The sequence below is a fragment of the Trachypithecus francoisi genome, unplaced genomic scaffold, assembly GCF_009764315.1.
Source record: "Trachypithecus francoisi isolate TF-2019V2 unplaced genomic scaffold, Tfra_2.0 Lachesis_group12, whole genome shotgun sequence".
NCBI classification, from domain to species: Eukaryota; Metazoa; Chordata; class Mammalia; order Primates; family Cercopithecidae; genus Trachypithecus; species Trachypithecus francoisi.
The window spans coordinates 121,695,891-121,723,419 of record NW_022681457.1 but is presented as its reverse complement, the minus strand read 5'-3'; the positions used below and the strand labels follow the sequence as shown (position 1 = coordinate 121,723,419).

At 64.9% G+C, this 27,529-nt stretch overlaps 1 protein-coding gene across 5 annotated transcripts in view; it reads left to right on the top strand.

Moving 5' to 3' along the window:
• Window positions 1-26,433, top strand: part of AGRN (agrin) — a 34,465-nt gene extending 8,032 nt beyond the window's left edge. Inside the window, exons 1-36 of one of the 5 annotated variants that reach the window (XM_033228829.1) lie at window positions 2,171-2,266; window positions 5,603-5,650; window positions 11,304-11,519; window positions 11,697-11,921; window positions 12,002-12,226; window positions 12,896-13,102; window positions 14,206-14,424; window positions 14,506-14,700; window positions 14,791-14,991; window positions 15,077-15,225; window positions 15,301-15,406; window positions 16,116-16,232; window positions 16,314-16,478; window positions 16,687-16,830; window positions 16,918-17,042; window positions 17,114-17,219; window positions 17,350-17,688; window positions 17,771-17,908; window positions 18,277-18,404; window positions 18,521-18,635; window positions 18,724-18,843; window positions 18,958-19,311; window positions 19,790-19,982; window positions 20,077-20,292; window positions 20,401-20,630; window positions 20,732-20,866; window positions 21,063-21,159; window positions 21,254-21,418; window positions 21,554-21,665; window positions 21,860-21,871; window positions 22,081-22,197; window positions 22,279-22,471; window positions 22,553-22,640; window positions 24,017-24,241; window positions 24,711-24,814; window positions 25,136-26,433. In XM_033228829.1, the coding sequence (XP_033084720.1) occupies window positions 11,315-11,519; window positions 11,697-11,921; window positions 12,002-12,226; window positions 12,896-13,102; window positions 14,206-14,424; window positions 14,506-14,700; window positions 14,791-14,991; window positions 15,077-15,225; window positions 15,301-15,406; window positions 16,116-16,232; window positions 16,314-16,478; window positions 16,687-16,830; window positions 16,918-17,042; window positions 17,114-17,219; window positions 17,350-17,688; window positions 17,771-17,908; window positions 18,277-18,404; window positions 18,521-18,635; window positions 18,724-18,843; window positions 18,958-19,311; window positions 19,790-19,982; window positions 20,077-20,292; window positions 20,401-20,630; window positions 20,732-20,866; window positions 21,063-21,159; window positions 21,254-21,418; window positions 21,554-21,665; window positions 21,860-21,871; window positions 22,081-22,197; window positions 22,279-22,471; window positions 22,553-22,640; window positions 24,017-24,241; window positions 24,711-24,814; window positions 25,136-25,293 (5,628 nt within the window). In that variant the 5' untranslated portion in view covers window positions 2,171-2,266; window positions 5,603-5,650; window positions 11,304-11,314 and the 3' untranslated portion in view covers window positions 25,294-26,433. Of the gene's footprint in view, window positions 1-2,170; window positions 2,267-4,143; window positions 5,036-5,602; window positions 5,651-11,303; window positions 11,520-11,696; window positions 11,922-12,001; window positions 12,227-12,895; window positions 13,103-14,205; window positions 14,425-14,505; window positions 14,701-14,790; window positions 14,992-15,076; window positions 15,226-15,300; window positions 15,407-16,115; window positions 16,233-16,313; window positions 16,479-16,686; window positions 16,831-16,917; window positions 17,043-17,113; window positions 17,220-17,349; window positions 17,689-17,770; window positions 17,909-18,276; window positions 18,405-18,520; window positions 18,636-18,723; window positions 18,844-18,957; window positions 19,312-19,789; window positions 19,983-20,076; window positions 20,293-20,400; window positions 20,631-20,731; window positions 20,867-21,062; window positions 21,160-21,253; window positions 21,419-21,553; window positions 21,666-21,859; window positions 21,872-22,080; window positions 22,198-22,278; window positions 22,472-22,552; window positions 22,641-24,016; window positions 24,242-24,710; window positions 24,815-25,135 lie in introns of those variants that run through there. The other 4 variants (XM_033228828.1, XM_033228826.1, XM_033228827.1 and 1 more) reach the window with 4 other exon arrangements.
• The last annotated feature ends 1,096 nt before the right edge of the window (window positions 26,434-27,529 follow it).

Here is a 27,529-nt window from a genome sequence, read left to right as displayed (position 1 = left end):
GCAAGTGGGAGGCTCCCATGCACCCCCTGCTGGAGAAGCACAAACACAAACACCCGGCCCACGGCGGCCCTGGTGGGGAGGGGCTGTGCCCCCTTCTCTTCCCAGGGCAGGGTGGGGCGTGAGCAGGGCTCACCTTGGCCTTCACTGATTTGATCATCAGTCCCTTCCCCATTCACACGCTCACCGTTGGCACCTCCACAGGGCTTCCCAAGGAAGCCAGGAGTCAGCTGTGCATTGAGGGGTGAAGGTCCGTGCAGGGAACGGTGGGAGAAAGAGGCTGTGGACACGGGCAGGAGAGAGGGCTGGGGCGCAGTCGTCAGCTGCCATGACCCCACAGCTGGGAGCAAGCTGATTCCTGCCTCGGAGCTGCCGTCTCCCCTGCTGGCCATTCCCTCTCCCGTGGGGAAACGCTCCCCCGCACCTGGCTGGCAGCACCTGTGAGCACTGACCACTCCATGCCAGCTCTGTTTTCCTTGGTTAGAGTTGGGGGCACTGAGCGCTCACGTGTGTGTACATGTGCGGTGCGTGGGCCGATGGCACCCATACCCACCCCAGCCTTTCCAAAGGAACTGAGCCCCAGCCCCTCCGGGGCCTGCCAATTGCCAGAGAGCCCCAGTGCTCCACCCTCTCCAGGCCCCAACCCCCACCTACTGAGGGCAGGATAAGGACCTGCGGGTGCCCAACCAGAGAGTGCCTGTATCCACGCAGAAACGTGTGGGGTGTGTGGGGAACATGCCTTCCCATTGTATGGGTGGGGGTTGAGGGACAAAATTAATGTTGCACAAAGATGTGGGATGCCCAGTGTCTATTTGGGTAGGTAGGGGGACATTAGTGTCTATGCAGGCGGGGGGGTGGTCATCAGTGTCTATGCAGGCAGGTGGGGGGACATCCAGTATCTAGGCAGGCAGACTGGGGGGATGCCCAGTATCTATGCAGGCAGGTGGGGGGACATCCAGTGTCTATGCAGGCAGGTGGGGGACTTTAGTGTCTATGCAGGCAGGTGGGGGACTTCAGTGTCTATGCAGGCAGGTGGGGGAGGTCATCAGTGTATGTGCAGGCAGGTGGGGGGACATCAGTGTCTATGTAGGCAGGTGAGGGACGCCCAGTGTCTATGCAGGCAGGTGGGGAGACGCCCAGTATCTATGCAGGCAGGTGGGGGGATGCCCAGTGTCTATGCAGGCAGGTGGGGAGGCCATCAGTGTCTATGCAGGCAGGTGGGGGGACATCCAGTGTCTGTGCAGGCAGGTGGGGGGACATCCAGTATCTATGCAGGCAGGTGGGGGGACACCCAGTGTCTGTGCAGGCAGGTGGGGGGAGATCATTTGTGTCTATGCAGGCAGGTGGGGGGCCCATCAGTGTCTATGCAGGCAGGTGGGGGGCCATCAGTGTCTATGCAGGCAGGTGGGGGGACATCCAATGTCTACGCAGGCAGGTGGGGGGACATCCAGTATTTATGCAGGCAGGTGAGGGGACATCAACTGTCTATGCAGGCAGGGGGGAAGGGGGACATCCCGTGTCTATGCGGGCAGGTGCGGGGGGAGGACTGAGGCTGGGGCTGGGGACGGCAGTAGGGCTGAACAGGGGGCGGAGGGGGGTCAGGGAGCAGGTGTGGTGCTGGGCAGGCCTGGAATACCCATTGTGTGGCCATGTGTGTGTGCAGTGCATGGTGCTGTGAGTGTGAGCTCAGGGACCGGGAGGCTCATGCCTGCCTCTTTCCCGCACATGAGCCTGCGTGGGCTGGTCAGAGCTGAATGATTTTGTCTGAAGGTCCCAAAATAGCTCATGTCGCCTGAGCTCCCCTCCCTGGCTGGGCCTGGGGCCTCAATGGCCCTTTGTCTTTCTGAAGGCATCTGGGCCTCTGTGGGGGGCTCAGACACTGACTGGGGCTGGGTGGAGCCAGGCTGCCTGCCTGGTTCCCCTTCCCCCTGGGCCAGCCCAAGGGGCCCTAAGCCTCATTCCAGTGTTGGCCTGGGCCAGCCAGGCCCCCCATGTGACTTTCAGCTTGTTGGGCCCCCTTTGCTGGCAGATCCCAGGGTCTCTCTGTGTGGGGGCAAACTTCCCGGGCAGTCTTTGAGGCCCCCTCTGCCAGCCTGTACCTGGGGCTCCCCCACCCCTCCCACATCCTAGTACCTGCATGTCCTCCTCCTGCAGAGCCCACCAAGAGATCCCATGGCTGAAGGTGGTGGCAGCAGGCGGTCTGGCGCGTGACCTGGTAGCACGGCCTGGGTTTGACCCTGGCGCTGTCCCTGGGACTCTGAGCTGGGAGGTGAGAAATGGGGAATGTGTGTGAACCACCTGCCTCTGCACAGCAAGTCCTGTTCTGGGTTTTCTCATCCCTGGGCCACACCCTGTGCTGGGGAGATAAAAAGTCAGATCCTGCCCAGGGCACCCACAGTCAGCGCCACTGGGACACTGTCAGCCTGGTGTGGATAGTGCCAAGGTCCAGTGGGGTGGGTGGGGTGGTCGGGGTAGGAGCTCCCCTGAGGAGAGGGTGAGGCCAGCAGGGGTGGGTCTCCAAGTGGTTCCTTTGACAGCTGCTCTGGATGGGATGTGGCTTCGCGGTGGGTGAGACCCCTTGGCTGAGTTTGGATTTTCCTGCAAGGTTCCATTGGAACACCAGGTCCCAGGGCCATAGAGATGTGGAGGCCTCCTGTCTGGGTGATGGGGCATGGTGCTGGTCCCTGGCTGTGGAGTGGAAAGGAGTCCCAGGAGAGGGAGCTGGCAGGATAGGACCTTCCCAGCTAAGGTGGGGTTGGTGGGATTTGGCTGGGGCCCTTGGAGGAGCCTGACCAGGAGGGTGAGACAGGGCACCCGGAGGGAAGGAGGTGCTGGGGAGAGTCCAGATGGAGGCCATGGGGTCAAGGGGCCCACAGGCCAGACTGGGGGACTCCAGGAAGGCAGGTGTGGGCAGTGCGTCCTCTGGGGTGGACTGAGGTGAGACCTGGGTGTGACCACGCGGTGGCACTGGTGACTGCTGGCAGCTGTTGTCTGCAAAGTGGGTGAGACTGAGTGTGGCAGATGGCTCGGTCCACGGTGCTGGAGGGGACTGGTGGAGCAGAAGTGCCCTGGCGCCGGATCCTTGCTTTCCTGGAGCTGGGGCTTGGGGGATGGGGTAGGTCATTGCAGGGACAGAGGGGAGGGCAGGGTAATGGGTGCTCAGAGGTCTTTTCCCGAAGGCTGCTGGTGGCCAGGGGTGTGCGGGGGACCGAGGTGCCGTCGCCGAGGGATTCTGGCCTCCAGGGTGGACGGACGTGGCATGGACTCTAGGGGTGGTGCACACACCGGCCCAGACGGGCCCCTCGCTGATCCCCGGATCCCCCAACTGGGCAGCGGACAGGGAGAGGGGCGACCTTCGGGGGCGGGTGTGGGGACGCCGGGCTACCGTGTCAGGAGTCCCAGATGGGCCGAGACCCCCATCCCCCGCCCCGGGCCGCAGTGACGTCAGGGCCCCGACGTTCCTGGAACGGCCTCTCGGGGGCGTTCCAGGCCCGCGGACACGCAGGGAGTCCCCACCGCAATTTGCATGGGGCTCATTTGCATGACCCCGCCCCACGTGGGACTCAGGGGCGCTGGCGACTGGAGGAGCCACTGTCAATCCCCAGGGGAAAGTGGGCGAGGCGATTTCTGGGCCGCTCACCTCACTCCACCCTCCAGCTCGCCCCGCACCTGGGGCCCTCCCCCACCTACGCCCCGCCAGGGTGGAGCCGCGGGCGCAGAAACACTCGCGGGCACACGCACGACAACGCGCACACGCGGGCGCACGCGGCCCCCCGGGCCCCCCTGCGGCGACTCCGATTCACCCCAGCGGGTGCGGGGCGCGGACCGCCCGGCCCAGCTCCTGCTCCCCAGGCGCTTCCTCCTCCCGCGACCTGCCCCGGCCGCACCCGCCTCCGCTCCGGCACCCGACCCTGCTCCCCCGGCCCAGCCCTACGGCCGACCCCGTCTCGGTCCCAGTTGAACGCCCCCAGCCCCAACCCCAGCCCCACCCCCGGCCCAGCCCCAGCGCCCCCAGTCCCAGCCCCAGTCCCACCCCCAGCCCCAGCGCCTTCAGGCCCACCCCGGGTCCCAGCCTCAGCCACCCCCGCCCCAGTCCCGGCCCCATCCAGGGCCCAGCCCCAGCCCCAGCCGAGCGCCCTCAGCTCCGCCGCCGGCCCCGCCTGCCCGGTGTTCCCTTTTGTGCGGCGCTCTCCCGTCCGCGTCCGCCCGATCCTCTGGAACTCCCCGCGGACGCCGGGGTCCCCGGAGGCAGCTTCCTTTGTCTCTGCTCCCGCCCTCCCTCCGCGGCGCCCTCGCCCCTCACTCACCTCCCCAGCCCCGCGAGGACGAGGGGAGCTGGCGGTGCTCGCCCAGTGGTGGGAGCCCGGGAGCCCAGGAGCTGGCGCGGCCTCCGCAGGCGGCGCTTTCTTCTCGTTCCCGACGCGGCCGCCCCTCCTGCCTGCCGGCTCCCATCGCCGCTCCCGCCTTTGCCGAGGACAGGAGCTGCCCAGGCTCTCGGCGCCCGGACCCCGCGCACCTGCCGCGCACACCGCCTCTCCGGCCTGCGGGGCTCCGGGGCTCCGGGAAGACCAAGCGCTGGCGGCCGGCCCGGGGAGGCTGTGGGCAGCAAGGGTGGCCGCGGGCTCCCCGCCCCTCCTCTGCCTGCCTCGGAGCCCACATTTGGGATTTCTACTCCGGGAAAATTCTGCACTCCTCCCACGATGAGCCTGGAGGGCTGGAGCCGGGACCTGGCACCCCCAGGGCTGTGACTGGGTGAACTCTGAGGGCACAGCTGCTGTCCGCCGCCCCAGGGGTCCCAGGATGGGGCAAGCAGCCCTGAAGAGGCCCAAGGGCACCCCGTGAGGAGCCCCCACACTCTGAGAGTGGGGCACAGAGCCGGAGCCCCGGGCCATGCCTCCGCTGCCGCTGGCGCGGGACACCCGGCAGCCGCCTGGCGCCTCCCTGCTGGTGCGAGGCTTCATGGTCCCGTGCAACGCCTGCCTGATCCTGCTGGCCACCGCCACGCTCGGCTTCGCGGTGCTGCTGTTCCTCAACAACTGTAGGTGGCCACGGGCGGGGCGCCGCACTGGCCAAGCCCCAACCCGAAGTCCCTGCACATAGAGGCTGGAGGCCGCGGCGCCGCCGACAGCTTCAGGGGGATGGGATGGGTCACTCTGTGGACCCCTTGGTCCCTGGAGGCCTGTCTTTGGACTCTCAGTGGGCCAGGCCCTCTCCCAAAGCTGCAGAAACACTTCCTGCAGTAGCTGGGAAGGGAGGGGCAGCCGGCTACACTGAGAGCCGGCAGCTGGGGTTAAGGTAGGGCCTGCAGTGGACTCTTCCAGGGCAGTGGGGCCTGCCTGCACCCCTGTGGCTGGGGCCCCATCTGACAGGAGTCAGGCCATGACCGTTTGGCTGTAGGGGCAGAGAAAAGCAGGGGCCTCTGTCTCAGGCCTCAGCCAGTCCATGGGGTCAGGGCTGGACCCTTTGGCACCCCTGCCTGGATCCCTGGGGCTAGGGAAGGGAGGGAGGTGGGTGGGCGGGGTGCCCCTTTCCAGGCTGGGCAAAGGGATGGGACAGGGAGGGGCCTGCTCAGAGGGGCCTAACTTGGGGGTTTGTTTTCTTCCAGATAAACCTGGGATCCACTTTACTCCGGTACCTCCGACGCCTCCTGATGGTGAGTGGGGCTGAGTTTGGGGGACCTGGATGGGCTGTGGCACACTTGGGAGTCAAGGGCCATTTGGAGGTGTGCACCCCAGATGTGTGGAGTGTGTCTGGAGTGCGGAGGCGGCTGGACAAGTGCCCCTGGGTCTGTCCTGGGAGTCTGCAGCGGTAGGCAGCAGTGGGAACTCGCTGTCTGGAGGCCCCGGCCTGGCGGCACTGGAGCACGACTGTCACTTCTCTGGGCCTCAGCCCCCTCAGCCTCAAAACTGGAAACAAGTCCTGGGACCCCCGGGTGGTGAGGAGATGTCAGACCTGTAGGGCAGGGCCAGAGTCTGGTCAGGGGGCACCGCTCCATTGTCCTTCCTTCTCCCTGTTCAGCAAGGGGTGGGGCTGGACAGAGGCTGGGAGTGGACAGGAGGTCAGAGGGGAGGCTGGGCTGGGGGAGGGCCCTGGCCTGATCAGTGACAGCTGTCTGGGGAGGGGCCTGGAAGGCCGCAGTCTGTCCCTGGGACTCTGCAGGCTGTCATGGGGGGGGCACAAGTGATGGAGGGGCGGGCTGACCTCGTTGATCTGCTTTGTGAGGTGGGGCCTGTCCTCCTGGGGGTGCTGCTGGTGTTTGGGCTACTGTCATCGGAGTGTATGAGGGGAAGAGAGGAGGCGGTCAGTGCCGCAGGGGAGCACGGACGGGGGGACTGGTGTCACCCTTGCCAAATCTGGGGTCCTCTCCAGCAGGTGGAGAAGGAGCATCCAGGTTTTCTCTCAGCACCTGCCCCATCAGTGGGTCTCACTTGCGTTCTGTCGCGTGTTCAGGGCTGTCTGTGCAAGGGCTGCGCTGTGAGGCCTTCCTGATCAGGACACGGGGTGGGGAGGCTGACCTGGGGAAATCCTGAGGTGATCTGAGGACAGGGCCCTGGGCTGCATAGACTGTCTGGGCCACTTTCCAGGTCTTGGGAGTGGGGGATGATGGCTGGAGGAGGTGGCCTGGCCTGGGCAGGGGGCCCTGTGATACCCACCTGTGCTGAGGGGTGGGGGCAGCTTGGGGTTCTCAGTGGTCTGAAAGATAGGGTGGGGTCTTCCCTGGGAGTGTGGAGTTTGGGCACCTGGGAACCGGAGCTGGATTGAGGAGCATGAGATGGAGGCACTCTGCTTCCTCGGCCGCCAGCCTGGCTGGGGTGGCCTGTAGTCAGCTGTGCTTTGCTCCTGAAGCTGCGTACCAGCAAGTGGACAGTGGTTCTTCCATACTGAGCTACTCAGCTCCTGGTCCCAGGGACTCTGGGCTGGGGTGAGGAGCTGGGCAGTGGGAACGGGGAATGGTGGCTGTGCGAACCAGTCCTACCCCTGGATTCTAGCGCTACAACCTGTCTGTTGGCCCCCAGCCCCTGATGGCCCTCCAACCCCCGCCCCCCACAATGTTCCTGTGAGATCCCAAAGGCTCCTCAGAGCGCCAGGCTCCTCTTGGACTGTGGGGAGAGACTGGTCTGCATGGCCAAGGTGACTGAGGCCTCTGAGGGACTCCTCCCAGTGGGGTTGCTGTCCTCCTTCCTGAGACTCAGGACCCCTGTGGGACAGGGTAGCACAGCACCATGGGTGGTTTGTGACCTGAGGCATTTGACGGGACATGGGCTGGGAGAGCAGGTAGGTGAGCAGCTGGCTTGTGCTGGAAGACCCTCTCCCTCCTGGTAGCTCCAGGACTGGGGGCAGGAGGGTATGGACTCAGAGAAGGACCCGAGTCTTGCAGGAAGGGGCCTGAACCCTCCCAGTGGGCTGTGTCCTGGGGAGGAGACAGGTCTGTTGTGCTGGTGGCTGGGGCTGGGCAGGGCCAGGGCAAGAACTGAGTTTCCACCACCTGTGAACCACAGGCCTGGAGCCATCTGGATTTAAAGATGTGCTCTGGTGGGAGATCCCCTCTCTTTTTTTTTTTTTTTTCTTTTTTTTTGAGACGGAGTCTCGCTCTGTCGCCCAGGCTGGAGTGCAGTGGCCAGATCTCAGCTCACTGCAAGCTCCGCCTCCCGGGTTTACACCATTCTCCTGCCTCAGCCTCCCGAGTAGCTGGGACTACAAGCGCCCGCCACCTCGCCCGGCTAGTTTTTTGTATTTTTTAGTAGAGACGGGGTTTCACCAGGTTAGCCAGGATGGTCTTGATCTCCTGACCTTGTGATCCGCCCATCTCGGCCTCCCAAAGTGCTGGGATTACAGGCTTGAGCCACCGCGCCCGGCCGAGGTCCCCTCTCTTAGCGTCCTCAGCCTCCTGTCCTGACACCCAGAAGGCTGGGGAGTGTCTCCTTTTCTTTACATACTGCCCCCTGCACCCAGCCACAGCCCGCCCTGCCACACAGTCACAGAGGGCTCCACGCCAAGGCCATCGTGACCCACGCGCTACCTCACTGCCATCATAGTTACGGGCCATAGCTCACAGCAGGGCTGGGGCATCCTCTCCATCCCCCAGCCTACCCAGGACCAGGAAGGGAGTTAAATATACCCACTCCTATAAAAAGCACTGCCGCCTCCAGCATTGCACATGGTGGGGGGACCCGTCACGCTGCGGGAGAGTGGATGGGGAGGCCGAGTGGCCGGGGAGGGGCTCCTGCAGGAGGCGGAGCTAGGACAGACGTGGCAGGACCCCCAAAAATGATCCATCGGGAACAGGGCTCACAGGGGCCTAGGTGTGTCACCTGCATCTATGAGGGGCCATGTGGGCGGGTGACCAGACCACAGATGCATCTGAGCCCAGTGCTGGCATTTCTAGCCGTGTGGCCTTGTCAGGCGGCCTCAGCTATGTCTCACCTTCCTCCTGCCAGCTGGCTGGGGAGATGAGTGGCCTGACGTCTCGGGGTCTGGCTGCTGCGATACGCTGTGCCTAGTGGGTAGATGCGTGTGTGCCGTCACCACGTGTACCTGTCTTCAGGTGATCTCGTGTGGAGCCTCTATGATCCCCTAGGCCTGTGGGGAAGCAAGTAGTTGTGAGGTGGACTCAGCACAGTGATGGGAGCTGCCCCTCACCTAAGCCTGCCGTGTGAGCGGAGAATGGGGTGTGGGGCTTCCCGGAGGCGGTGATTCCTGAGCTCACTCTTGAGGGGCAGATGTGTTTCCAGCCTGGATAGGGATGGGGGGAGGGACCAGCACTGTGACCTTTAAACCCTGGGCTGGATGGCAGTGTCACACCATCAGATGCTGTGAGGGAGATCCACCCCCACTCCACAGCTGGGGCCATATCCCAAGAGGAGCGGGCTCTCTGAGGCCCTGGAGGCAGGGGGTAGGGGCCAGAACCTGGCCCTGCACACCAGATGGGGATGGGGGGGCCAGTGCTCAGCCCGGCTTCAAGGTCCCCCCCAGGTACCCAGAGTCTCTCCACTGCCCTGCCACAGTGGTCCAGCAGCTGGTCGCTTAAGGCCTGTCCCTAAGGTATCTCTAGGCTCCCACCCCAGAGCCTGCTCTCCGAGCACCTCCATGCCCCTGCAGGCAGCCCAACCCGGCTCATCCTGGTGAGCTGCCGTCATCACCTTCTTCCCCAAGACTCTGTCTTGGGACGCAGCAGGACCGACCTTGGGCTGGACTATGGAGGGAGCTGCAGGTCCTGGTGGATGAGGAGCATGCCAGCCATCCAGGAACAGTGCCCTTGGCTGTGGTGTCAGGGCCTTGGGAGAGGTCTGGCTGGGCCAAGGTGACCACAAGGGGAGAAAGGCTCAGGAACCCAGGTGCAGGGAGGTGACTGGGTCCTTGGCCGTGGGGTTGGGACCTGGAGGGAACCATTGGTCCACAGGTCCAGCTGAAGCCCAGGAGAACAGCTGGTTGGGCATCGGCAGGTGCCTGTTGGATTTGGACTGGGAGTCCCAGGGCCTTGGACATGGCAGGGCCAAAGGGAGAGGGAGGTGCTGAGGGGAAGGAAGGGGAGCCAGAAGGGAAGTGAAGGGGCCAGGGGTGCATGTGGTTTGAGTTTGGTTTGAGCCCGGACGGTGGGAGGCCAGTGGTGATGGCAGCCTCCATGACTACTTATGATGGGAGCAGACGGGCCACAGAGTGCTGTGTGCTGGGCACCCTCTAAGCTTTGCAGATACTGGCCCATTTAACCCCACAATCCTGGGAGGTAGGTCCTATTGCTCCTATTCACAGAAGGGGACACTGAGGCCCAGGCAGGTGAGAACCTGCCCACAGTCCCACAGTGGGTAATGCAGAACTGAGCAGCTGCAGGACCTGAGGTGGGAGAGCAGCAGAGGAGGGGTGGCGGCACAGCCAAGGTTTGGGGAGGAGGACAGGGATGGGGGGGCGGGGAGCATGGGTAGGTTGCAGGGATAGCAGGCTGATGGCCCTCACTCAGCCTTCTGGGGTGGGGGCAGGGACACCCAGACAGACAGTGCCAGAGCCTGGGGTGGGCTGTTGCCATGGCAACAGCTGGCTCCAGCTCCCGGTGTACCCACCCTCCTTGGAGACGGGGGCGGGGGGGTTTCCTCCTGCCCCATTTCGAGAGCCTGCTGGGAAGTGATGGGTGGTAGCCACCCCTCTGACATGACTTATTAATGATAATTGGACCCAATTAAACATTTATTAAATCCAGACAGCTGCAGCCCCTAATGGGCCCTTCCCTGATCCTGGGTGGGCCATGCTGGGGGGTGGGGGTGCTCAGGATGGGCTGCCGCAGGAGCTCTGGGTTTTAACGTGCCTGAGGCAGCTTTGTTGGCCACGTTGAGGTCTGGTGATGGGATGTGTGCCAGGCGCTGTGGTCTGCAACAGTAAGAACTAAAATGAGCAACAGTTCCTGCACCTCCCCAAGAAGGAAGGTCACTTTGACAGAGAGTGAGGGGGATGGAGGAGGCAGGGGTGAGGTGGGGGGCAAGGGGGACGCCCAGGGAGGAGGGGGCGTATGGGTGTCCCAGGGATCCCAGGGAGCGATGGGAGGCTGCAGAAGGCACAGGCCTGCCGAGGGTTGGGGGCTGGCCAGGAAGAATAGGAGATTAAAGTAGAGGCGGCGGCCAGGAATTTGCACTTCTTCAGGGAAGCTGGGGAAGAGTTGGGGAGAGGGAGGCCGCTGGAAGAAGATCCCCCACCCATCTTGGGTGCAGGGAGCAGTCAGGGAGGCGCCAGAGGTGGGTCAGAGCTGTGACCTGGCCTCACACCCCGCCCCCGTGGGGCTGTCAGGCGCGACCCAGGCAGGAGGCGGCAGGGCTCAGGTGTGCTGGACGCTGCAGCAACGCAGGAAGGGGTTCCCCGGGCTCCATGGGGTGAATCGGTGAGGTGCGCCGGTGCCGATGTGTAAGGGGCCCCTGAGCAGAACTGGGGCCTGGACCGCTTGTGCCCGAGTTGGTTTCTAGGCGTCTCTGCTTTTCGCTGGGGGCGCACGAGGTGGGTGGGAAGTGGGTGCTCGTCCCTCGCAGAAACAGTCGGGTGCCGCCTGCAGGAGACGCCCCTCTCCGCGGCTGCAGGGGCGGGGTGGGGGAGAATGTTCCCCTCCTGGAGAGGCCCGGGGCTGGCGGGAACCCTCGGCGGGCGGGATCTGCGAGGGGCAGGGCCGGTCCTTTGAGCGCATGCACGCGTGTCCGTGTCCATGGTGAACCCCCGATGTGGCGCGGGCGGGTGAAGGCGCGGGCCGCGAGCACGGCAAGGTCTCGCGGGCGTGTGGAAGTGGGTACTGGCGCCCCAGCACCCTAAGCCTTCTCCCCCACCCGCCCCAGCGTGCCGGGGAATGCTGTGCGGCTTCGGCGCCGTGTGCGAGCCCAACGCGGAAGGGCCGGGCCGGGCATCCTGCGTCTGCAAGAAGGGCCCGTGCCCCAGCGTGGTGGCGCCCGTGTGTGGCTCGGATGCCTCCACCTACGGCAACGAATGCGAGCTGCAGCGGGCGCAGTGCAGCCAGCAACGCCGCATCCGCCTGCTCAGCCGCGGGCCGTGCGGTGAGCGGGGCGGGGGCGGGGCAGGGCTGGGAAGGGCCATGGGGATGTGGGGGCGGGGCCTGTGGCAGGGGCGGGGCCCGGCGGGAAGGAGCGGGGCTGAGAGGGACGTGGGGGGCGTAGCGGGTCGGAGAGGGCGGGGCGGGGGCCGCTCGTCTGACCGGCAAGCCCTGCCCGCAGGCTCGCGGGACCCCTGCTCCAACGTGACTTGCAGCTTCGGCAGCACCTGTGCGCGCTCGGCCGACGGGCTGACGGCCTCGTGCCTGTGCCCCGCGACCTGCCGTGGCGCCCCCGAGGGGACCGTGTGCGGCAGCGACGGCGCCGACTATCCCGGCGAGTGCCAGCTCCTGCGCCGCGCCTGCGCCCGCCAGGAGAACGTCTTCAAGAAGTTCGACGGCCCCTGTGGTGAGCGCGGCGGCGGGCGCACGGCTCGACCTCTGTGGGCGCGCGGCGACAGCGTCCTGACTCCTGCCCTCGACCCCCAGACCCCTGCCAGGGCGCCCTCCCTGACCCGAGCCGCAGCTGCCGCGTGAACCCGCGCACGCGGCGCCCTGAGATGCTCCTACGGCCCGAGAGCTGTCCTGCCCGGCGGGCGCCAGTGTGTGGGGACGACGGAGTCACCTACGAAAACGACTGCGTCATGGGCAGATCGGGGGCCGCCCGGGGTCTCCTCCTGCAGAAAGTGCGCTCTGGCCAGTGCCAGAGTCGAGGTGGGTGGCTCCCCTGAGGGAGGGCTCCGGCCAGTGCCAGGGTCGAGGTGGGTGACTCCCCTGAGGGAGGGCTCCGGCCAGTGCCAGCCTCCAGGTGGGTGGCTCCCCCCAGGGAGGGCTCCGGCCAGTGCCAGCCTCCAGGTGGGTGGCTCCCCAGGGGGAGGGCTCCAGCCAGTGCCAGCCTCCAGATGGGTGGCTCCCCAGGGGGAGGGCTCCAGCCAATGCCAGGGTCGAGGTGGGTGGCTCCCCTGAGGGAGGGCTCCAGCCAGTGCCAGGGTCAAGGTGGGTGGCTCCCCTGAGAGAGGACTCCAGCCAATGCCAGGGTCAAGGTGGGTGGCTCCCCTGAGGGAGGGCTCTGGTCAGTGCCAGGATCGAGGTGGGTGGCTCCCCTGAGGGAGGGCTCCGGCCAGTGCCAGCCTCCAGGTGGGTGGCTCCCCAGGGGGAGGGCTCCAGCCAGTGCCAGGGTCGAGGTGGGTGGCTCCCCAGGGGGAGGGCTCCAGCCAGTGCCAGGATCGAGGTGGGTGGCTCCCCTGAGGGAGGGCTCTGGTCAGTGCCAGCCTTCAGGTGGGTGGCTCCCCCCGGGAGGGCCATCTGCTCCCTGCACATCCCAGGGCAGGGATGGAGGGTGCTCCGGCTTCTCCATGTGATCCCCTCACCCCTGCACCCTAGACCAGTGCCCGGAGCCCTGCCGCTTCAATGCCGTCTGCCTGTCCCGCCGTGGCCGTCCCCGCTGCTCCTGTGACCGTGTCACCTGTGACGGGGCCTACAGGCCCGTATGTGCCCAGGACGGGCGCACGTATGACAGTGATTGCTGGCGCCAGCAGGCTGAGTGCCAGCAGCAGCGTGCCATTCCCAGCAAGCACCAGGGCCCGTGTGGTGAGCGCCCCAGGGTGGAGGCCAGGCGGGGTGGGCTGTGCCTGCGGCAGTTCCTGCCTGGACATCACATGCCATCTTCATCCGTCATGCTCCTCTTGGGGTCCTGGGAGTGGGCCGGTCCCTCTGGGAAGGCTCTGGGGAGGGTGGAAGCTGTGTGTGTGGAGGGTATCTGGATACCTGGGGGCTGGTGAAGCAGAGGCAGGGCATTTTGTGGGCTCCCTGGTCGCTGCCCTCGGCCATGCCCTCCCTGGGAGTTCTCTGGCCTGTCCGCGTGTCTCCACACTGTAAACACACACTGCTGGGGTGGGCAGGCTGGACACACCACCAGGGTCCTCACTCTTGGGACATGGGCAGCCCTTTTGGAGCCAGTGTCAGGACTTGAAGGGCCAGGGGGAGGCAGTGGCCATCGTATCCCGGCGGGCATGGCTGCCATGGCTCTGCCTGCCTGTGTTCGTCTTGGTCAGTTCGCCCATCTTCTGGTCTTTCTCTCTGCGTCTGTCTCTTCTCCTTGGTCTCTCCTTCCCTGTCGGCTCCGCCTCTTGTGTCTTCCAGCCTGACCTGCTGGCAGGATGAGGTGCCGTGCCTGCCCGCCAGGAGCCCGCAGCCCGAGGTCTGCCCCCGGTGCGGCGGGGGGTGGGCTTGCTGCTGCCTGGCCTTGTGGTCCTCAGAGCAAGTGGACAGACACCTCCTCCCCCGTGCAGCCCTGGGTGTGATTCTGGGGGTGCAGGCTCCTCCTACCCACAGAGAGCCCCCCACATGCATGGGTGTCCTGGGGATGCTGGGGTCCCCTAGGGGTCAGTGGCCTGGGCAGGCTGGGGAAGCTTGGCCCCTCCATAGCCTGCTGTGGACAGTCAGGAAGCCCTGAGCTTGGGGGCAGCTCTGCCCACGGCCACCGGGGACTCCTGGGTGTGTGTCCCGCTCGCCTCTGCCGCGTGTCTGCCCCTTTCTCTGCCGTGTCTGCTGTGCATCTGGCCTTTCTCCTGTGTTCTCTCTTCCTCCACCATCCCCTCCCTGGGAGAGGGACTGCTGCGTGGGGCTGGGGGCTTTGCCTGCAGCTGGCGGGGGGTGCTTGTGGGCCCACTGAGCACCTGTGTCCTCCCCAGGCCAGGCCCCGTCCCCGTGCCTCGGGGTGCAGTGTGCATTCGGGGCAACGTGTGCTGTGAAGAACGGGCAGGCAGTGTGTGAATGCCGGCAGGCGTGCTCCAGCCTCTACGATCCTGTGTGCGGCAGCGACGGCATCACGTACGGCAGCACGTGCGAGCTGGAGGCCACAGCCTGCACCCTCGGGCGGGAGATCCGGGTGGCACGCAAAGGACCCTGTGGTCAGTGGCGGACGAGGAGTCTGGTGGGGGTCGGGGAGAGGGAGGTTCCTGGTCGCCATGGTGATGGAGCCCCCTCCCCAGACCCCTGCGGGCAGTGCCGCTTTGGAGCCCTGTGTGAGGCTGAGACCGGGCGCTGCGTGTGCCCCTCTGAATGCGTGGCTTTGGCCCAGCCCGTGTGTGGCTCCGATGGGCACACGTACCCCAGCGAGTGCATGCTGCATGTGCACGCCTGCACACACCAGATCAGCCTGCACGTGGCCTCGACTGGACCCTGCGGTGAGTGAGGCCGTGGGGCCGGGCGGGCCGGGGTCCTGTGCCTCCCTCAGCCTGGGCCTGCCGACCCCTGCCTGGCTCTGTCTCCTGCAGAGACCTGTGGAGATGCCGTGTGTGCTTTTGGGGCTGTGTGCTCGGCGGGGCAGTGTGTGTGTCCCCGGTGTGAGCACCCCCCGCCCGGCCCCGTGTGTGGCAGTGACGGTGTCACCTATGGCAGTGCCTGCGAGCTACGGGAAGCCGCCTGCCGGCAGCAGACACAGATCGAGGAGGCCCGGGCAGGGCCATGCGAGCAGGGTAGGCCGGGGACAGCTGGCGAGAACTGCTGGGCTCCGGCCTTGGACAAGAAGCCCTTAGGTGACTCGGCTCCCCGTCCCTGCAGCTGAGTGCGGCTCCGGAGGCTCTGGCTCGGGGGAGGACGGTGACTGTGAGCAGGAGCTGTGCCGGCAGCGTGGTGGCGTCTGGGACGAGGACTCAGAGGATGGGCCGTGTGTCTGTGACTTCAGCTGCCAGAGTGTCCTGGGCAGCCCGGTGAGCCCTGCGCCCCTGGTCTCGGCGGGTGGCGAGGACGAGGCTGCAGCCGCTCACACTGACACCACCCGCTAGGTGTGCGGCTCAGATGGGGTCACCTACAGCACCGAGTGTGAGCTGAAGAAGGCCAGGTGCGAGTCACGGCAAGAGCTCTCTGTAGCGGCCCAGGGAGCCTGCCGAGGTGAGCCGGCTGCACGTTGGGTCTTGTGCACGGGCACGCCGGCCGCTGGGTGTCCGCGTCGGGCATGTGGGCATGCCTGTGTGCTGAGGTGGGCCCCTGTGGGCGTGTGGTGTTGTAAGTGAGCAGTGTCCAGTGTTGGTGCATGTGCACATTTGTGCAGCTGCGTGTGTGGGCGTGTGTCCATCAGCCGTGGGCGTGCACCAGGCCAGGCCTCAGTGCTGGAAGGCAGCGTGAACCATGTGAGGCGCCACCCAGTGGGCACTGTCTCTGGATACGTCCATCCAGTCAGTGTATCACATTAATTAGGGAAAACTTGTGTCCAGTGTGTGTTACGCACGTGCACAGATGTGTGTCTGCAGGGAGGTGTTAACCGTACGGTTTGGAGGAATGTGGGTGAGAAACATGCTGATGTCTTCACGTGTTTCTCGATTTGCAAGGACACTCATCTGTGTGTGCGCACAGAGCTGCGTGTCCTTGATCTTTGGGTGCTCTGTGTGTTCTGTGTTCCTGGACCTGCATTTACAGACATGTCCTTGTGTACGATGTGGGAGCCTCACCTGTGTCCTCAGCCCCAGGCTCCAGGGCTCGTCTGGGAGCTGGGATCGGGAGGGCTGAATGGTGATGGTGGGGGTAGGTGGAGGCGAGTGGCTGGGCCCAGGGTGGGTGTCCAGCACTGCATGAAATCTGAGTCCCATGCCCTTCGCTGCAGGCCCCACCTTCGCTCCACTGCTGCCCGTGGCCCCTTCACACTGTGCCCAGATGCCCTATGGCTGCTGCCAGGACAATATCACTGCAGCCCGGGGCGTGGGCCTGGCTGGCTGTCCCAGTGAGTACCTGAGCTCAGCTCTGACCTCGGGCCTGGTGCGGCCGTGCAGCCACGTGACCTTGTCCTGCCCTGACCTTGCAGGTGCCTGCCAGTGCAACCCCCATGGCTCCTACGGTGGCACCTGTGACCCAGTCACAGGCCAGTGCTCCTGCCGCCCAGGTGTGGGGGGCCTCAGGTGTGATCGCTGTGAGCCTGGCTTCTGGAACTTTCGAGGCATCGTCACCGATGGCCAGAGTGGCTGTACACGTGAGTGACAGGGCCCAGGACTGGCCACCAGCTATGCCCTCCTACCTGTCCACCCCCGTCACTGTGCCCCTTCTCACCTGCCCAGACCCTGGCCTGACCCACACCTGGCTGGGGGCTAGGCGGGGCCAGGGTTGGGGACCAGGTTCTGGAGGAGGTGGGGAAGCCTGTCCAGGTGCAGACATCAGATTCCTCCCCGATTTCCCCCAAGCGTGCAGCTGTGATCCCCAGGGCGCCGTGCGGGATGACTGTGAGCAGATGACTGGGCTGTGCTCGTGTAAGCCCGGGGTGGCTGGACCCAAGTGTGGGCAGTGTCCAGACGGCCATGCCCTGGGCCCCGCGGGCTGTGAAGCTGGTGAGTGAGGGCCAGCACTACCCTGGGGCTTCATGGTGTGGGGTGGGGCCACCCGAGCCACAGGGGTTTCCTGTGCCTGTGCCCCAGATGCTTCTGCGCCTGCAACCTGTGCGGAGATGCGCTGTGAATTCGGTGCGTTGTGCATGGAGGAGTCTGGCTCAGCCCACTGTGTCTGCCCAATGCTCACCTGTCCAGAGACCAATGTTACCAAGGTATGGGGTGTGGAATGTGAAGGGGAGTGGGGAGGAGGCCTTGCCCTGAGCACCCTTATTCTCTACCCCAGGTCTGTGGGTCAGATGGAGTCACATACGGCAATGAGTGTCAGCTGAAGACCATCGCCTGCCGCCAGGGCCTGCAAATCTCCATCCAGAGCCTGGGCCCGTGCCAGGGTGAGGCCTGACGGCCACTGCCCCAGAACTGACCAGGAAGGCCTGAGGCTGCCCTAAATCCAGCCCTACCTGCCCTGAGCCACCTGAGCCTGTCCCAACCGGTCCCCTGCCAACCTCCCTCTCCTTGCAGAGGCTGTTGCTCCCAGCACTCACCCGACATCTGCCTCCGTGACTGTGACCAGCCCAGGGCTCCTTCCCAGCCAGGCACTGCCGACTCCCCCTGGCGCCCCCCCGCCGGCTCCCAGCAGTACCGCACACAGCCAGACCACTCCTCTGCCCTCATCACAACCTCGGACCACCGCCAGCATCCCCAGGACCACTGTGTGGCCCGTGCTGACCGTACCCCCCACGGCACCCTCCCCTGCACCCAGCCTAGTGGCGTCTGCCTTTGGTGAATCTGGCAGCGCTGATGGAAGTGGTGATGAGGAACTGAGCGGGGACCAGGAGGCCAGTGGGGGTGGTTCTGGGGGTAAGCAGGGATCAAGGACTTAGGGTGGGTAGGCACAGAGAGGTTCCACCCCGGAGCCTGGGCTCAGAGCGTGTCTCCCCAGGGCTCGAGCCCTTCGAGGGCAGCAGCATGGCAACCCCTGGGCCACCCATCGAGAGGGCTTCCTGCTACAACTCCCCTTTGGGCTGCTGCTCTGATGGGAAGACGCCCTCGCTAGACGCAGAGGGCTCCAACTGCCCTGGTGAGTGGACGGCTGGGCGAGGGGACTGTGAGTTCCAGCCTGGGCTCGGCCGGGGTGCTGCCCCCTCGCCTGGGCAGCAGGTCAGTGCCAGGGTTATGGTCTTGGGACTCGGCTCCCTCAAACACGTGTGTGCCTGGGACCCCACTCCTAACCCGTCTCTCTCGTTGCAAGCCGGCGTGGCACACTGCTCCGAGGAGTCTGCCTGGTAACCGACACCAGCCCCACCCTGGGGTCCCCACTAACCTCATGACCATCTGACTAACATCCACCTTCCCATGCGCCCATGTAGCTTGCTGCTGGGGCCTGTGCCCGGGCCAGCCTGGATCCAGGCAGATGCCAGGCAGGGCCTCACTGCACCTCCCCCACAGCCACCAAGGTGTTCCAGGGCGTCCTGGAGCTGGAGGGCGTCGAGGGCCAGGAGCTGTTCTACACGCCTGAGATGGCTGACCCCAAGTCAGAGCTCTTCGGGGAGACAGCCAGGAGTATTGAGAGCACTGTAAGATGGGGGGCACAGCCCCTGCCCAGCCACTGGCCCTCCTCCCCAGATAAGAGCAGCACCAGGGCAGCCCGGCTTGGGCGGCCCCCCAAGTCCTTGCCTACCCCCTGCCACAGCTGGACGACCTCTTCCGGAATTCAGACGTCAAGAAGGATTTTCGGAGTGTCCGCTTGCGGGACCTGGGGCCCGGCAAATCCGTGCGCGCCATTGTGGATGTGCACTTTGACCCCAGTGAGACCCCCACCCCGGACCCTTCCTGGGAGGCAATAGGTGGGGAATGCCTGGGGCTCTGCCATGCTCAGAGCTCGCTCCTCCCCAGCCACAGCCTTCAGGGCACCCGACGTGGCCCGGGCCCTGCTCCGGCAGATCCAGGTGTCCAGGCGCCGGTCCTTGGGGGTGAGGCGGCCACTGCAGGAGCATGTGCGATTTATGGACTTTGGTGAGCGCCAGGCCGCGTGCCACGGCTTACCTGCCCCCTCCTCTGCCCATGCCCACACCCCCACCCCTTCCTGGCCCGCTCCCAGGGAACCCTCACAGCTCCCTTTGCTGGCAGACTGGTTTCCTGCGTTTTTCACGGGAGTCACGTCAGGAGCCATTGCTGCTGTAGCCACGGCCAGAGCCACCACTGCGTCCCGCCTGCCGTCCTCTGCTGTGACCCCTCGGGCCCTGCACCCCAGTCACACAAGCCAGCCTGTTGCCAAAACCACAGCAGCCCCCACCACACAGCGGCCCCCCACCACTGCCCCCAGCCGTGTTCCTGGACGTCGGCCCCCAGCCCCCCAGCAACCTCCAAAGCCCTGTGACTCTCAGCCCTGCTTCCACGGGGGGACCTGCCAGGACCAGGTCTCTGGTGGGGGCTTTACCTGCAGCTGCCCGGCAGGCAGGGGAGGCGCCATCTGTGAGAAGGGTAAGGATGTCCACTGCAGGGGAGGGCAGGGAGGCAGCAGGGTTGGGGCAAGGATTGAGGGTGGGGCTAAGCCAGCATCAGGCTTTCAGTTGGGGGCAGGAGCCTGGATTAAGCGGGGGTTCTGGCCAAGCGCAGTGGCTCACACCTCTGGCTCACCTGAGGTTGGGAGTTTGAGACCAGCCTGACCAACATGGAGAAACCTTGTCTCTACTAAAAATACAAAATTAGCCGGGCGTAGTGGCGGGCGCCTGTAATCCCAGCTACTCGTGAGGCTGAGGCAGGAGAGTCGCTTGAACCCGGGAGGCGGAGGTTGCGGTGAGCCAGGGTAGCACCATTGCACTCCAGCCGGGGGAAAAAATGCGAAACTCTGTCTCAAAAAACAAAAACAACAACAACAAATGCGGGGAGGTGGTTTCAGGGATAAAAGTGGGTAATCCTGAGAGCTTTTCCAGCTGGCCTTCCCGGTTGCCCTTTGCAGTGCTTGGTGCCCCTGTGCCGGCCTTCGAGGGCCGCTCCTTCCTGGCCTTCCCCACCCTCCGTGCCTACCACACTCTGCGCCTGGCGCTAGAATTCCGGGCACTGGAGCCTCAGGGGCTGCTGCTGTACAATGGCAACGCCCGGGGCAAGGACTTCCTGGCGTTGGCGCTGCTGGATGGCCGCGTGCAGCTCAGGTGGGCGGGGAGAGGGCGGGGCCGGGGTAGCTCGGGCGGGGTGGGGCGGGGGGCGGGACCGGCCGACGGTCCTGAGCACCTGCTTCGCCCTCAGGTTTGACACAGGTTCGGGGCCCGCAGTGCTGACCAGTGCGGTGCCGGTAGAGCCGGGCCGGTGGCACCGCCTGGAGCTGTCGCGGCATTGGCGCCGGGGCACCCTCTCGGTGGATGGTGAGACCCCCATTCTGGGCGAAAGCCCCAGTGGCACCGACGGCCTCAACCTGGACACAGACCTCTTTGTGGGCGGCGTACCCGAGGACCAGGCTGCCGTGTGAGTCCCCTGGAGGGTGGTGTGGCCCCGGCCCTCTGGGGTCCTGGTGTGCAAGGTGGCTTTGCCTGTGACCCCTGAGCCCTGACCTGGTGTCCCTCCTGGTGGCAGGACGCTGGAGCGGACCTTCGTGGGCACAGGCCTGAGGGGCTGCATCCGTTTGCTGGACGTCAACAACCAGCTCCTGGAGCTCGGCATTGGGCCGGGGGCTGCCACCCGAGGCTCCGGCGTGGGCGAGTGCGGGAGCCACCCCTGCCTGCCCAACCCCTGCCGTGGCGGGGCCCCGTGCCAGGCCCTGGAGGCTGGGAGGTTCCACTGCCAGTGCCCGCCAGGCCGCGTCGGTGAGAGTGGGGCTGGGGCGGGTGGGAGTGGGACCTCGGGGCCTGTGGGCGGCACCCAACCGACACCTCCTGGGACCTTGGTCCTGTCTTCCTCCATCCAGGACCAACCTGCGCCGATGAGAAGAGCCCCTGCCAGCCCAACCCCTGCCATGGGGCGGCGCCCTGCCGTGTGCTGCCCGAGGGTGGTGCCCAGTGCGAATGCCCCCTGGGGCGCGGGGGCACCCTCTGTCAGACAGGTCGGGGGCGTGGGGCTCTCAGGGCAGGGGGTAGGGGTGGGGTCAAACGTTTGGGTGGGTACGGGTTCCAGGTAGCATTGCAGTTAGGATGCGGCTCAGTCTAGTTTGGGTTTTGAGTTAGGCTCCGCATGTGGTTGGCATGGGGTGCAGGAGGCCCTGGGGGTCAGGACTGAAGCCTTGGTGACTCTCCCTACAGCCTCGGGGCAGGACGGCTCTGGGCCCTTCGTGGCTGACTTCAACGGCTTCTCCCACCTGGAGTTGAGAGGCCTGCACACGTTTGCACGGGACCTGGGGTCGGTGGGGCAGGAGCGGGGAAGGGCCGGCCTCCACCTCTGTCTATCCCGTGGGGAGAGGACAGCGAGACACCCCGACTCCCCATGACCCCAGGGAGAAGATGGCGCTGGAGGTCGTGTTCCTGGCACGAGGCCCCAGTGGCCTTCTGCTCTACAACGGGCAGAAGACAGACGGCAAGGGAGACTTCGTGTCGCTGGCACTGCAGGACCGCCGCCTGGAGTTCCGCTATGACCTGGGCAAGGGGGCGGCGGTCATCAGGTGGGCCGGCAAGGGTGGCTGTGGGAGGCCTGGGGCACTGGCCCGGGGCTGGGACACCAACAGGTCACTCGGGCCCTGGGGGGTCGGGCGGCCAGTGGCGGCCAGAGCCCGCTCACACTGCCCCCTCCTCACCAGGAGCAAGGAGCCAGTCACCCTGGGAGCCTGGACCAGGGTCTCACTGGAGCGAAACGGCCGCAAGGGTGCCATGCGTGTGGGCGACGGCCCCCGCGTGTTGGGGGAGTCCCCGGTGAGTGCTCTGGGCCGTGAGGGGACTCCCGCTGCTGCCTGCTCTTCCTCCTCGGGCGGCAGCCCCGCCCCTGCCGGCGCTCACGGAGCTATTTTTCTGTCCTGTTCTCTCGGCCGCCTGCCCTGTCCTCTGCCTCCTCTGCCTCCCTGCTCTCTGCTCTCGCTCTGCAACCCCACCCACTCTTCGGAGGCCAGAAGTCCCGCAAGGTACTGTCGGCCTCTCATCCGCTCACCGTCTCTGGCGCCTCCACCCCTAGCGTAGCTCCTCCCCACTAAGGACCCTGCCATTTCTGTGTGATTAACGCTGGCCCCTAGCTAGGCAGTGGGCGGCTGGGTGGGGGTGCGTGCAAGTGCCTGGGCCCTGGGTCTGCACCGTGGGTGGGCTCTGCACAGCCCCTCACCCGCTGTCCCCGCAGGTTCCACACACTGTCCTCAACCTGAAGGAGCCACTGTATGTAGGGGGAGCTCCCGACTTCAGCAAGCTGGCCCGTGCTGCTGCCGTCTCCTCTGGCTTCAACGGTGCCATCCAGCTGGTATGTGGGGTGGGACGTCCCACCGGCCTCCAGGGTGGGCGGGGTGGCAGGCGGGACAAGGCTCTCACTCTGCCCCTGCAGGTCTCCCTGGGAGGCCGCCAGCTGCTGACCCCGGAGCACGTACTGCGGCAGGTGGATGTCACATCCTTTGCAGATCACCCCTGCACCCGGGCCTCAGGCCACCCCTGCCTCAATGGGGGCTCCTGTGTCCCGAGGGAGGCTGCCTATGTGTGCCTGTGTCCCGGGGGATTCTCAGGGCCACACTGCGAGAACGGTGAGCCTGGCACAGGGCAGGGGGTAGAGGCTGGACGGGCCCAGAGCCCACGAGGCCCACCCTCACCTGCCTGTCTCACAGGGCTGGTGGAGAAGTCGGCAGGGGACGTGGATACCCTGGCCTTTGACGGGCGGACCTTCGTCGAGTACCTCAACGCTGTGACCGAGAGGTAATGTGCCATTCTCTGCTGGCTGCTGGTCCCGTCTGTGCCCGCAGGGCGGGACACCAGACCCCCACACACCTTCGTTCCGAGGCCAGGAGGGGACGGGCTGGTGCTGCCTCTGTCCTCCCACCTCTCACTGTCTCTCTTTGTTTCCAAGCGAACTGGCCAATGAGATCCCCGTGTGAGTAGAGCTCAGCCCCCACCTGCTCCCTTTCACTCCCACCCCTCCATCCTTCCTGGTGGGGAGCACAGTCCTGAGCCCCCCAGTCCGTCCCTCGTGGTGGAGGATGGGGGTCCGGCGCTGTTTTGTGGCAAGAGACTGTTTCCTGCCTCAGAAATGTAGTCGCCCCTCCCAGGGCACAGGCCAAGGGTCGCCCCACAGCCAACCCCCACCACTGAGGCTGTACACATGTGTGTGCACATGCATGCATGTCTGTATGTGTGTGTGTCCATGTGCACTTCTGTGTGTGTGAACATGCAGGTGTCTGTGCGTGTCTATATGTATGGGGTGGACGTGCAAGTGTACGTGTGTGAATATACAGCCGTGTGTGTGCATGGGCCCATGTATGTGTGTGTGTAGGGGAGACATGCAGGTATGTGTCCGTGTGTGTGTGTGCATGGGTCTGTGTATGCGTGTATATATGGGGGTATATGTAGATGTGTGTGTGTGAACAGGTGTAAGTGGGGAGCATTCAGGTGTGTCCATGTGTGTTCATGTACACGTGTGTGTGGACATGCAGGTGTGTGTGTCCGTGTGTAGATTTGCATGCATGCACATATGCATGTGTGTACTGCGGCATCTGAGCCCCTGGTCTCCATTCCATGCCACCCTACGCCTACCTCCTTGATCTCTGTGCCCAGCCTTGGCCGTGCTCCCCTGCTGTCTGCACGTGGGTGTCTGTGCCCTCACGTGTCCGCACATGCATGTTTAAGCGTCCTTGCTGGGGCTCTTTGGTGGGCAGGCCTATGATCCTCGAGGCCATGTGTGTCTTCTGTGGGTGCCTGCTCCTTGCAGCCCACGGTGTTGGGGAGGGTTTGCATTGGCCCGCCTGTCCCTGCTCACCTGCCTCCCTCTCTTCCTGCTTCTAAGCCCCGAAACTCTGGATTCCGGGCCCTTCACAGGTGAGCACGTGGCAGCAGTGCCTGCAGACGCCCGGCTGGCCCATCTGTCCTCCCACCCCTCTCTCGGATCTCTCTCTGCCAGGCTGCCCCTGTCTCCGTCCCTCTTTTCCCTCCCACTGTCGGTGTCTGCCCACCAGCCACCCCTGGGTCCCGTCACCAGCCCTTGTGGCCTCTGCCGCTGGGGCCCTTGTCCTCCCACCTCCCCCACCCTATCCTGTTGCCACCTTCCTAGAGGCCCTGACCTGCCCTCTGCCCTCCAGCGAGAAGGCACTGCAGAGCAACCATTTTGAACTGAGCTTGCGCACTGAGGCCACGCAGGGGCTGGTGCTCTGGAGTGGCAAGGCCACGGAGCGGGCGGACTACGTGGCACTGGCCATTGTGGACGGCCACCTGCAGCTGAGCTACAACCTGGGCTCCCAGCCCGTGGTGCTGCGTTCCACTGTGCCCGTCAACACCAACCGCTGGTTGCGGGTCGTGGCACATAGGTGAGTAGGGAACCCAGCGTGCTGAGAATAGTGGTGAGGGCTGCCCACACTTGCCCAGCTGGGCTGTGTCCAGCTACTTATGGCCAGGGGTCAGGGAGGACACGCCTTGCTGCCTGAGCCGAGGTCACTGCCAGTGGGAGGAGGAAGGGCCAAGAAGATGCAGGAGAAGCAGTGATGAGTTTCCAGGTCTGAAAGGCATCCCGGCCCTGCCCAGAGCCTGCTGGGGGTCGCTCTGATCCGAGCCTGGCCATCACCTCCAGCAAAGCTTGAGCTGCGGGAATGTCCCCCGCCTTGGCTCCCAGTGCCCTCCTTGGGGTCAAGGCCACCCCATCTTTGCCCCCAGGGGTGACACCTGGGGGTCCCCCAGGCTGAGGCACCTGCTGGGCATAGGAAGGATGCAGGGTTTACGGTCTAGAGGAGGCAGAGGGAGCTCTGGGCCCTGATGGTCTCCCCCTCCCTGTACCCCCAGGGAGCAGAGGGAAGGTTCCCTGCAGGTAGGCAATGAGGCCCCTGTGACCGGCTCCTCCCCGCTGGGCGCCACGCAGCTGGACACTGATGGAGCCCTGTGGCTTGGTGAGCATTTTGGGGAGACTAGGGAGGGATGCCCAAGGGTCTCATAATATCAAGGGACAGACTCCACCCCCCAGGGCCCACCTTGAGTCAGGGTGCATGTGAGCCGGCGGGCTGGGCTCTCAGGGCTGCATGTGAGCCGGCGGGCTGGGCTCTCTCTTCTCCCGCTGTAGCCCCTGCAGTTCCCAGTGCTGTGGGGCCAGGAGGTGGGGGCCCAGGTGTGGTCCCCCTGCTGGTCACCTGCTTGTCGGGGTGCCCGTGGGTCCCTCTGCCCATCAGCATCACTGAGTCACAGCTGGGTGACTCCCACTGTCTGTGCTGCAGGGGGCCTGCCAGAGCTGCCCGTGGGCGCAGCACTGCCCAAGGCCTACGGCACGGGCTTCGTGGGCTGCCTGCGGGACGTGGTGGTGGGCCAGCGCCCGCTGCACCTACTGGAGGACGCCATCACCAAACCAGAGCTGCGGCCCTGCCCCGCCTCATGAGCTGGCACCAGAGCCCCACGCCCGCTGTAATTATTTTCTATTTTTGTAAACTTGTCGCTTTTTGATATGATTTTCTTGCCTGAGTGTTGGCCGGAGGGACTGCTGGCCCAGCCTCCCTTCCGTCCAGGCAGCAGTGCTGCAGACAGACCTGGTGCCGAGGGACGGACAGGCGAGGTGGCAGCGTGGAGGGCTTGGCGTGGATGGCAGCCTCAGGACACACACCTCTGCCTCAGGGCGCTGAGCCCCCCCCTTGCACTGCGCCTCCCCCACGGTGTCCCCGCCGGAAAGCAGCCGCGGCCCCTGAATCACCCTCGCTGTCAGGTGGGGCTTGCCTCCCAGAGAGGAAGGGGCTGCTGAGGTCTGATGGGGCCCTTCCTCCGGGCGCCCCCACAGAGCCTTTCCAAGCCCTCATTTGAGCTGCTCCTTCCTGTGTGTGCTCTGGGCCATGGCTGGCCTCCTATGCCAATACTGTGACTTCGAAACAATGTTACTGCTGGGCAGCTCTGCGTCCCTCCCCGTGCTGCCTGAACCAGCCCCAGGCTGCTGAGAAGCAGAGGCCAGACCAGGGCCGGTCTAGGTGCCCTGACCCTCAGCTGGCTCTGCCCAGCCACCCTGGATGCGGCCGTGTCCCTCTGCCACACCCCAGGCCCTGTGAGGGGCTATCGAGGGGGGCTCACTGTGGGGTGCAGTTGACCTCTGCTGCCTGCCTGGGTATCTGGGTCTGGCCACCAGCTGTGTTCTTCGTGTATTGATTTTATTTGACCCCTGGAGTGGTGGGTCTCATCTTTCCCGTCTCGCCTGAGAGCAGCTGAGGGCTGCCTCACTGCAAACCCTCCCCACAGCGTCAGTGACGGTCATCCTTGTCTCAGAACGACCAGGGGCCAGCCAGTGTCTGACCAAGGTCAAGGGGCAGGTGCAGGGGTGGCAGGGATGGCTCCGAAGCCAGAAATGCCTTAAACTGCAACGTCCCGTCTCTTCCCCACCCCCAGCCCATCCCCACCCCCATCCCCACCCTCAGCCAGTCCTCCTAGGAGCAGGACTCGATGAAGCGGGCGGCGGGGAGGCTGGGCGCCCTGTTACTAACTCTAGTACATTTCTGTGTCGATCGCTGTGAAATAAAGTCTGAAAACTTTAAAAGCATTGCTTGTGTCCATCCTCACCAGCGCCCTGGCCTGGTGGCTTCTTGCTCAGCTTTGTGGTGGGAGCACAGACTTGGAGCTCCCTTGGGTGGCCCTGGATGGAGCCAGGCCCTGCACAGGGGCTCCTTGTGGCGGATGAGGCCCTGAGTGGGGAGCACACACCGCTGAGCACCGTGAGGGGCGGGGCCATGGAGGCAGGAGGCTCTCCAGCGTGCACGTGTGGGTGCGTGTGCCTGCACACGTAATTGGCCCACGTGTGTGTCAGAGCACAGGGTTGGGAGGAGGCTGCACCCAGGGCTGGAAGGGCCTGGGGGGAGCCAGGGTGTGTGGGGGCTACTGGGCAGCCTTTTCACTGGCCCAGGTGTGCAGGGCCAACCCTTGGCATTGCTGGAAGCCTGTAACTAGAAACCCCCAGCGTAGTTGGGCTCCTGGACTCCCTCTAACCTGCTTCTTAAATTAGTGTGTGGGTGAGAGTACTGCATAAGCTGAGCCTCAGTGAAGGGCGCCGTGGCTCACACCTGTAATCCTAGCACTTTGGGAGGCTGAGGCTGGAGGATCGCTTGAGGCCAAGAGTTTGAGACCAGCTTGGGCCACATAGTGAGACCACATCTCTGCAAAAAAATTTTCTTTACTTAGCCAGGCGTGGTGGTACACACCTATAGCTCCAGCTACTCGGGAGGCTGAGGCTGGAGGATCGCTTGAATCCAGGAGGTTGAGGCAGCAGTGAGCTGAGCTGTGATTGCACCACTGCACTCCAGCCTGGGTGACGGAGCAAGAACCTGTCTAAAAACCAAAGAGCTGGCATCCAGCACCGGCAGATGTGAGCCCTGGGGAGAAGCAGGGGAAGAAGGGGTGGGGTGTGTGGCTAGCTGGGTGGCCTTTGCAAAGTGCTGGCTCTTATGAAAAATAAATGTGCTTTTCTATTTTGTATTAATGATTATTAAAAAAAAAAAAAAAGGCCAGGTGCGCTGGCTCACACCTTGTAATCCCAGCACTTTGGGAGGCCAAGGCGGGTGGATCACCTGAGGTCAGGAGTTCAACACCAGCCTGGCCAACATGGTGAAACCCTGTCTCTACTAAAATACAAAAACTGGCTG